This window comes from Impatiens glandulifera, chromosome 6, assembly GCF_907164915.1.
Source record: "Impatiens glandulifera chromosome 6, dImpGla2.1, whole genome shotgun sequence".
NCBI lineage: Eukaryota > Viridiplantae > Streptophyta > Magnoliopsida > Ericales > Balsaminaceae > Impatiens > Impatiens glandulifera.
In genome coordinates this window covers 46,129,078-46,139,521 of record NC_061867.1, presented here as the reverse complement: position 1 = coordinate 46,139,521, position 10,444 = coordinate 46,129,078, and the positions used below count along the sequence as shown (strand labels likewise).

Below are 10,444 nucleotides of genomic sequence, written 5' to 3'. Positions count from 1 at the left end.
CTTCTCTTCATATTTCTATCTTGAATATTTATAATGTACAATTATTATTAAATTTTAAAATTAATTTAAATAAAATTAAGAAAAATAAATATTTTAGAGAAATGAATGAGAATATAAAGATGAATGAAAAAAAAACAATCCGTTTACTTTGACTATTCAAAGTCAATTCCATTACTATCATTATTATTCCTCCATTACCATTACCTAATCATCTTTCATTTCTCCTTCTTCTCCCCCATCATCTCCATTAATCCATTCCCATCACAAAGAGCAAAAGAAACAGAACCAGAGCAAGAGAGAAAATGGGTAAGCTAAACCATCCTCCATTCATAACCCATTTCAGCCATCCCCATCCATTAGAGCTCTGCAATCTCGATCTCCCCAATAATCAAACCCACTATCTTCCTCCATCATCATCTTGCTCAGCCTGTTCTCTTCCTCTATCCTCCGGTTACATCTACATCTGCAAAACATGTCCAAATTTCTCCCTCCACCTTTCTTGTTCTCAATTACCTCCTTCAATCACCCACCCTTCTCATCCTTACCACCCTCTCTTTCTCACCCCTACTTCCACTTATCCCGGCGGCCAATTCAGCTGCGACGCCTGTAAAATCCATAGCGCCGGATTCAGTTACCATTGTTCAAGTTGCAGCTTTGATTTACATATCAAATGTGTTATCAGACCATTGATTAAAAATCATCATTTGCATCCTCACCCACTTGATCTCACGTTTGCTCCTCCTTATGGAGATGGATCTGGATTCTCATGTGATGTTTGTCGTCATGTTGGTACTTCCCATTGGCTTTATCGATGTAAAGACTGTGAATTTGATGTTCATCTTGATTGCCCTTCTTCAGTTCCGGGAAGACAAAGTACTCCGGCGCCGTTGATTCATCAACAATCATTGCCTGCGCCGCCACTCAAACATCAACAATCAATGCCGGTGAGATTTTTTGAAAAGATTTGTTATGTTCGCATAATCAATTGATACTAAATATAAATTAAATTAAATTATGTTTCATTTCAACAGGCGGCTGCCTTTAAGAAAATTAAGTCTTTTTCAAAAAATATTTTCCAACAGGCGCCACTTACTCATCAACAATCGTTGCCGGCGATGGGGGTTGCCGGCGGTCAGCCTCCGATGCAGCAGAATTACTATCCGCAACCTCAATTTCAACAGCAACAACAGCAGCAGCAGGTAAATCAAGCTCCGATAATGCAACAAAGTGCGAGCTTGGGGGTGATGCAAAATCAACGGCCGCCGGTACAGTCATGGCAGGCTCAGGCTCAGGCGCCGGGTCAGGCGATGGGTCCGGCGGCGAATCAGTCGATGGGGGATATGGTGATGCAGGCGGCGGTGCAAGGGTTTGTAGAGGGGGCGGCGCAACAGGTGGCACAGACTATGGTTCAAGATTTTATTTTGAACGACGGCGGCGCCGGCGCCGGTGATAACAATAATGGTGGAGATCAAGTTGACTGTGAGAATTATTGATCGTGGGGGCATATTTTGAAATAATTTTTATTTTCTTAAAAAGGAAAAAGAAGTTTATTTGATTTTTTTTTTATTATTTAAAATGTCTTTAAAAGATTCATAATTAAATCTTTATTAAATATAAGCAAAATATGGGTTTGTTTCAATATTTATATGGCATAAGGGTTATGTTAGTCTTTTGCAGTTGTAATTGAGTTGAGAATACTTTTCTCTATATATATGTATTCTTATTTGAATTTGTATTATATATGTTTATTTGAGCTTGATTTTACTTTATGTATTTTGTAATATATATTTATTTGAGCTTGATTTACTTTATTTATATTTAAATTGAAATGTTATTATACTATCATTTCTGGCTGTTATCTTACTATCTCACTTAACAACTACTTTAAACAGAATTTAAATTGGCTAAATCTTAGACCTTGTTTGAGGAAGTGGTTTTTTTGATTTTGTCTGGTTTTTATTCAAAAATAAATCTTTTTAATAAAAAGTAGAAAAAACTGGTTTTAAAAATTTAAAAACTAATTTGTCCTTTGATTTAGAAGATATGGTGCAGGTGAGAGAATAATGGTTTAGAAAGAAGATAAAATTATAGGATAGTTTTAATATTTAAATGATAAAATTATTTGATTTAATAATTGATAATATGTTTGAGTTTTAGGATAAAAACTGAGTTTTATCCCAAAAACTCGTGAAAGCGAGACCTTAAAGATATTTTAAAAATAGTTTTAAAAGTAAACTTTTAAATTCATTTGTAATCATTTTATAATTATATATAAAAACTAATCTTAATTCACGTAGGTTTCGTGGTGGTGACGAAGCCAATTTGATTTTTTATTTTACTTAAAAATAAATAGATGTTTATTTATTTATTTAACTTACATGTCCTCCTCTATCTCTTCTCAAGAAGATGATTTAGCTTAATAATTATCAATTTATTGATTTTATCAAATCAAACTATGATTAAATTTAAATGTTTTGACAAATATATATATATATATATAATAAAATATTATATTGAGATTGAATTATATATATGTAAAGAAAAATTAATAATATTATAATTAAGTAAATGGAAAATACTGATTTTTTTGGTATATCGAAAAATGTGTAAAGTATGATACCGATATCAAAATTATTGATAAGATATAAGTACGAGATTTTCAAATTTTTGATATATCGAATTTATCAAAATATCAAAATAATATTTATAAACTAATATATATATATATATATGTATTATATAATGTTTATAGAAAATAAATAAAAATAATATTAATTTAATTACATAAACATTATTTTTTTAAATTAAATCAAAATATAATTATATTTTAATATTATTTAATATAAGAAATCTCTAGGTATTTTATTTTTCAAGATATAAAATTAATTTTATTTAACTATAATTTTTTGATTTTTTCTTTTAAAATATACTTAATTAAGTCTAATATGTTATCAAATTTATTTTAAATAAAAACACGGCTAGAAAATATTATTATTATTCTTATTATTATCTAACATGAATTATATTATTAATTTATAAAAAATTCAAGATACAAGATATAAATACAATTGAAGACCTTGATAAATCTTAATCTCTCTTACACTGAAGATTATTCTTATGTTTATTTTTGTAACTCCAATTTTTGTAACAAAATAGTTTATAAGAATTTTAAATTTAAAAAAATTATTTTTTATTTTTGATGAATATTTTTATTTTTTGTAACATTTATATAGTAACTATATTAATTGATTTTTTTAATGATCTTTAATTCATAAAAATCTTAATTAAAGTATTTACAAAATTCACTCAAGTAAAAATAAGACAATAAAACCGAATTTTCAGTCCTAACGTCTATTGAATTTTAAATTTTTATACTTAAAACTTTAATATATCTAACTAATTTCAAATATATATGTTCATCTCTCAAAATTATTCAAAATAAGATAAATAGACATGAAAGCTACAAAATAATTAAGTAATTATCTTTGAGTTATGGTTATTTATATACTTTTACTTAAAAAATAAAATTAATTATAAGATTTAGTTTATAAAATATAAGAAATTATCTCTAATGGAAAATAAAAGTAAGCTAACAAATAATATGAATAAATATAATTATATATATTAATTAGTTTGAATACATTTTTCTATTCTAATATTATTAGCCATTTATTAATTATTTGATATACTGAATACATATTTTAAAATCATTGTAAAAAAATTTGTTAATTTTTTTCTTTTTATCTTTGTTGTTATGCATCATACAACGAGAAATTTGATTTGAATAGAATTCTTCCTCCCTATGTATATTTACTATCACTATTAACCATGACTAAAAATTAAATTGATGGATATTATGTAAATATTGATCTAATGAAAAACAGGAGAAATCCTCAAATTCTCAAATTGAAATAACATTGTAAGTGGATGCAAATGTTATCTTAAATGTGAAAGTTGAGGATAAGGCTTTAGGGAAATCGAAGAACATTACTATCACCAACGACAATGGTCAGTTGAGCAAACAAAGAGATTGAACAAATGATTAGGGAAGCGAAAGAGTTTGCAAATGAAGACAAGAAGGTGAAAGAAAGGATCTGGTGAAGGAAAGGATCAATGCTCATAATAGTTTGAAGACGTACATTTACAACATGAAGAACCAGATCGGTGACAAAGATAACCTAATAGACAAGCTTGAAAGCGATGAGAATGAGATTGAAACAACGATTAAGGAGGCTCTAGAGTGGCTGAATGATAATCATCTTAGCGTGATCATTTTGGGTTTTCAATCACCCAAAATGGTATACTAATGGAGGAGTTCCACCTTGACTTGAAGATCAAAGGCGACTGTTCTTATCCACTCCGGTGTCGTGACGAAGAAGACAATTGTAGAGTAAAACAACGTCGTTTTGATGCTGAGGCGCGTTTTGTCTTGTGTCGCGGCGTTTGAGCGGTCCTTTAGCGTCTTAGTTAACAATCGTCTCCTGATCCACTATGACCCCGGGTGCGCGCCTACCTAGCTACAATCGGTTCGTTGAAATTTAGACTATGTAGATTATTTCCATTATATGAATGTAAATGAGAATTCAAAAACAATTCAGAATGGGTGAGTCCCAAGAACAAAATCGAGTTAGTGAATTTGTCCACATTGGTAGAATAGCAAAATGTAGCATTTTTCCATTAATCCAAGTGGGTTTAATTTATTTGCATAATACATTTTATTGCATAAAAATAAATAATATATTTGGATTAAATATTAATTGAATGAGTCAGTTAAATGTGTATTGATATCAATGTACAAATGAGAAATTTTCAATCAAATGCAATGATAAATGCATATGTTTGAAACCTTTCACATGCAATTGATGAGAATGCAATTGATTGCATTAATTGATTTTATTCATACGTTAAATAATTAGTCATTATGTTGATTGACTAATTTATCTTTATATATCTCAATTGATAATACGTTGTGAAGAAGAGATATCAATTGCAGAATTACATAGTTTATATCTTTCAATCACCCTAAATGAATTTTAATTGGTTTTAATTTTCAACATCACAAGAAGCTAGCTACTTCTTAGTTTTTCAGAAAAACCTTCCATTGATCATTTTAATTGTGGTTTCACACAATTCTGCTTTGATCCCGGTGATAGTTCAGGTGCGTTGGTCAAGTTCGTTGTGTAGTGATTCTGGTGCTGAATCACTACTAGATTCGTTGTACCCTGGGAGACAGCCATCTGCGATAAGCTCCGGCACAAACAGGAGACGATGGAACTGTTTTAAGGGAAATGTGTTAAGCACATGCCTCGAATCAACATCCTCAATCGGTGATTTCGTTCTTTGTATATCTTATTTATTTTTATTTATTTGTAACACCATTTTATATATATTTTATGTTATTTCAAGACAAGAATACTAACAATGGACGCGGCTTTAGTTGTAAATACTTCTCCCAGTTTTGGCTACACCGGATATGATGAATTTATTTTTTTATTAAAATCTCAAAAGTTTTTTTGAAATTGATTTTTTTCCCACCCATTTGACTTTATTTTTGATATTTTTAAATACACAAAATAATAAAATAAATATGACAAATATTTTACCAATTAATTTAATATTTTTTTATACTTTTAAGATTTAAATAAATAATTTACTTTAGATGAAATAGATACAACAATTCATCAAAATTACTTATTTTTATTATTTAATTTTTATAAAATCTTTTTGAGACATTATGGGTACAACATTTATCTTAAATATATTTTTTTTTTATTTTAACCTTAACTCTTAATTAATTTAATTAATTAACATTAATTAATTCTAATTAATTGTTTTAAATAGGTTTTTGGTTTAATTATTTTGATCTTATTTATTTAAAAATAATTTAAAATAATTATTTTAATATTATAAATTAGAGTGTAGATTTTTAGTGTTTACAAAAGTCATTTTCATTGATTCGTTTATCTTGAAGATCGATTATGTAAGTTAAATGCATGACTATAATTAAATTGACATGACAATATTTATGTTTAGTTTTATCTATAGATGCATTGCTTAGGATTTGATAAATAAACCAAGGGTAAAACTGATATTTTTTCTAAAAATAGTCAAAATGTTTATAGTAGAGACTTTAATTTGACGGGATATGAGACATAGTGTCTTGATTTTTTTAATGTGTAACTAAACACCAAACCAATAAATAATTCTTTAAGTCATATTTAAACACAAAAATATTATTTTTTTTCTAATTTAAAACAAATTAGTTGACAACTCTCAAAATCAAAACTAGTTTAAATATTTCCAAGAAGTGTTGTTTTCTTGTCTCGTTTTATAAAATTCTAGAGGATGGGAAATAAAGGGGTTTAATGAAATCAACAATCAAACTACACTCTAGTTGCACCCTCATTTTTTTTTCTTCATTTTAGTTTACCGAACTGCCTAAATTCATTCACTAACTCTTACCCATTATTTTTTTTTTAACTATTTCCCTGTCTACCTACCTTCCATTCAATTTTTTCCAATATACCCCTATCTCTATTCACTTTCCCAAAATATCTACCTTCTTTCCCTAAACTCATAAATAACTTATTAATTACACGTTTTCTAATAAATAAAATTCTAAAATAAATATTAATATATTTTATCTATATAATGAAATTAATAATACTTAAACAATTTAAATATTATATATTAAAATAAAATATATATTATATAAATATTAAAATTACACACCTATTTTATCTTTACTTAATTTTATAATTATAATTTATAGAATTAAAATTCAACATATTAAATTAAAGAATTTAAATATATATATATATATATATATATATATATATATATATACTACATTAAAATAAAGTTATATAAATAAAATTAAACTACATAGAAAAAATATATATTTTATTTTAATATTTACTTAAAGTATTTTATTTTAATTTATAATATTTATTTAAATTATTTATTTTAAATTACATTTATCATTCAAACTAGTGGAAAATTTTACAATTTAATTTTAATTATATATATTATATTTATAAAATTAAATATAAATAAATAATTTAAATAAAATAAATTATATAAATACTAAAATAAAATGTACAAAGATAAATTATAAATTAAGTTGTATAATAAAATTGAATTATTTTCTAACCATTTAACCATTTAAAAAGAAATCATGTCTTATAATAAAATTAAATATAATATATTTATAAATTTAAGTAAAGATAAAAATGAATAATTCAAATAAATATATTAAATATAAAGTACAAAGATAAAATAAAATTGTAAGAATAAAATAAGATGTATTCATATAAATAAAGTTTTATTTTATTTATTTTATTTTATTCTTTATGTAATATAATTTATTTTAATTTATAATAATTATTTGAATTATTTAATTTAATATGTTTAATTTTCATTATACATATTATATTTACAAAATTAAATAAAGATAACATATGTTAATATTTATTTAATATATTTTATTTCAATATTTATATAATGTATTTTATTTTAAATAAGTTTAATTATTTAATAAAATGTTATTAATTTTAATTATATATATTATGTTTATAAAATTAAGTAATTATTAAATTTAATAAGAGAAATATGTAATTAGTGGATTAATTAATGAATTTAGTGAGAGAAGGTTGATATTTTGAGAAAGTGAATAAAAATGTAGGTATATTAGGAAAAAGTGAATGGAAGGTGGGTAGACAGGAAAATGGTTCTCAAATTTTTAATTTATTTCTTTCACAAACTCATTAACTTAATTATGGTCAAGAATTTAAAGGAGAAAATATATTAAAATTATTATATATTTTGTTTTAACAAAAAATAATATAATAATTTTAAATTATTATTAATTAAATATATATGAGTAATAACATAATAATTTAAAAAAACTTATTATAATATAAATATATATATATATATATATATATATATATATATATCAAGGTTGCAAAAAACGGGTTTAATCCGCAATTAATTAGAAATCGAAAAAAAAAAACGGTAACCAAAAATGGTCAACGGTCAACTAGGTCTAGTCAACGATCAATCCGGATCGAACCCGGTTAACTCGTATCAAAATCGGTCTAATTTTTTATTAACATGTAAAAATTATATTCTAAAGAATATATAAATAATTTTCTACCAAGTCGTTGGTCATCTCGTCTAGGGAGCCTGAAACCGGCGTCGCCATTGTTGATATTCCATTTCAAATCGTGTTTTCACTGGTAAATATTTATCTCTTAAGTCTTTTATGCCTACACTTGACACTGTGTTCTCCTTTACCGCTTTATTTCTTTAGATCATGTTAATACATCAATCGTAGATATTAAGGTTTCAGACATATATGTTTATATGATCCACTATATAACGAAATATCTTCGTGGTTGCTTCTTTATGCTTGTGCAAAAGTTCACACAAAGATATCACAAGTTTTCTATTATTCTAGGTAGTTATTTACGGTGAAGTGAAAACCTATAAGTGTTGCTTTTCGTAGATGAAGATTGATGTGTTTGTGGATGTGTTTTAGACTTTAATTTATAACTTTATATACTTTTAGACGATAATTTTAATATCCAATGCGACTATGTATGAATTTAGGTGTGTTTTTAACTTTTAATGAATGAAAATTAGTATTATTCTTCAAAAATAATGTGTTTAGGCTAAAAACGATTAATTCGATTAATTTCGATTAATCCAATTAATCATTAATACGTATGTGTCGATTAATGTCCGATTACCAATTATTGAAAAATTGATATATATATATATATATATATTTAATTAATAATAATTTAAAATTATTATGTTATTCTCCTACACAAATATATAATAATTTAATGCATAACTTTTTTCTTTAAATTCTTTACCACAACAATGATATTAATGTGATATATATTTAATTAATAATGATTTAAAATGATTATGTTATAATTTTTATGTTACTAATAAATAATATTAATGTTATATAATTAATTAATAATATATTTTTTAATTTATTATGTTGTTCCTTATTAAAAAATATATTATAATTTAATGGGTTAATATTATCGGTAAATACATATATAATAGTCATATGTCATAATTTCTCTCGCAACAAGAAAATTCACTAGTGTAAGTATACAAATCTTGCTAAATCAAAAAATCTTGTAAGTTTGGATTTTAGAGATTTTGAATCTTTAAATCTAGCTACAAGTATGGCGATTTATTCATGAACTTAATTCGCTTTGGGTCAAAATTCTAAAGGGTTTATTTAAGAAATACTGAGTTATTAAGTGAAAATACATCAATCAATTTTTTGGTGTTGGCGTAGTCTAATGATGTGAAGAGAATTGGTTAATAAGTTTAATTGGTAATAAAAAAGATATCTCAATTATGGGACAAAAATGGGTGGTTATAGCTAAAATTCTTAGCGTCTTAATAGAAAAAATGAAGGTTTGTGAGCTTATGACATCAACCTTTAATTCTTGAAATGAAGATGTTGTTGGTGAGTTGTTTAATGAAGATGTTTCTAGAGAAATTTTACAAACTCAAATCAACTTTCCACTAATTTGGCCTCATACGATGGATAGTAAATTTACCATAAAATGGGCCTACCATGTGAATCATCAAGATGTCACAATGAATGATGCTTCTAGTACTTCTAATCAACTTCTTGAGATTGTTTTGGAAAAAGATTTGAAACATGACTATAAAAATTAAAATATTTATTTGGAAAGTTTATCATAATTTTCTTCCTACAAAGGAAAACTTGTTTCGAAAGAATCTCCATTATGTCATTTATGTCACAAAGAAGTTGAAACAATTGAACATGTTGGTTTCAAATGCAAATGGACAGAAATAGTTTAAAGATCTTCTGAGATTGATAAACATAATTTGTTTGTATCGAAATTATCTTTCCAAAATTGGATTTAAGAATTGTTGCATGATCAAAAGCATAGTTATAAAACTGTGTGGAGTACTACAACTATTTGGTTTATTTTGAAGAAAATAAACAATTGGGTGTTTGATAACAAGCAATCGTGTGCTTTTAGAGTCGTAAATGAAAGTAAGGAGTTAACTCAGACATATTATTAAGTTTATCGAAATCTTTTAATAAGAAATTCCAACATTCAAAGATATTTTATTTTGTGGAAGGCTCCTCCTCAAAATTTCATCAAGATTAATCCATGTGTGGCATTTGATAAAACAAGCAGACAAGATGCAATAGCATTTATGAAGATAAACAAAAAAAAAGTTAATAAGTTTACTTTTACTATTCAAAGTCATTGCAATGAATAGCCATCAGTATTAAGATCAATGACTTATGAGACCAAACGAGACTCCTACAACTCCGTTTACTTTGACTATTCAAAGTCATTTCCAATAATAGCATTATTATCCATCCATTACATAATCATCATCTTCATTCATTCATCCATTCTCATCTCAT

General features: G+C 25.5%; 1 protein-coding gene across 2 annotated transcripts; it reads left to right on the top strand.

The window, feature by feature from the left end:
* Nucleotides 1-220: 220 nt before the first annotated feature.
* On the top strand, nucleotides 221-1,529 carry LOC124942313. Of its 2 annotated transcripts, none has more exons than XM_047482791.1 (2): nucleotides 221-944; nucleotides 1,032-1,529. In XM_047482791.1, the coding sequence occupies exons 1-2, from the start codon at nucleotides 303-305 to the stop codon at nucleotides 1,491-1,493; spliced, it is 1,104 nt and encodes a 367-aa protein (XP_047338747.1). In that variant the 5' UTR covers nucleotides 221-302; the 3' UTR covers nucleotides 1,494-1,529. The 2 variants fall into 2 exon arrangements, with proteins under 2 accessions (XP_047338747.1, XP_047338748.1); XM_047482792.1 differs by having other exon boundaries at nucleotides 222-944; nucleotides 1,083-1,529.
* The last annotated feature ends 8,915 nt before the right edge of the window (nucleotides 1,530-10,444 follow it).

Excerpts from the sequence above, each read along its gene's own strand:
- LOC124942313 (XM_047482791.1), top strand. The coding sequence starts at position 303 with ATGGGTAAGCTAAACCATCCTCCATTCATAACCCATTTCAGCCATCCC. Across the intron at positions 945-1,031 it reads AACATCAACAATCAATGCCG|GCGGCTGCCTTTAAGAAAAT; the intron begins GTGAGATTTTTT and ends TCATTTCAACAG.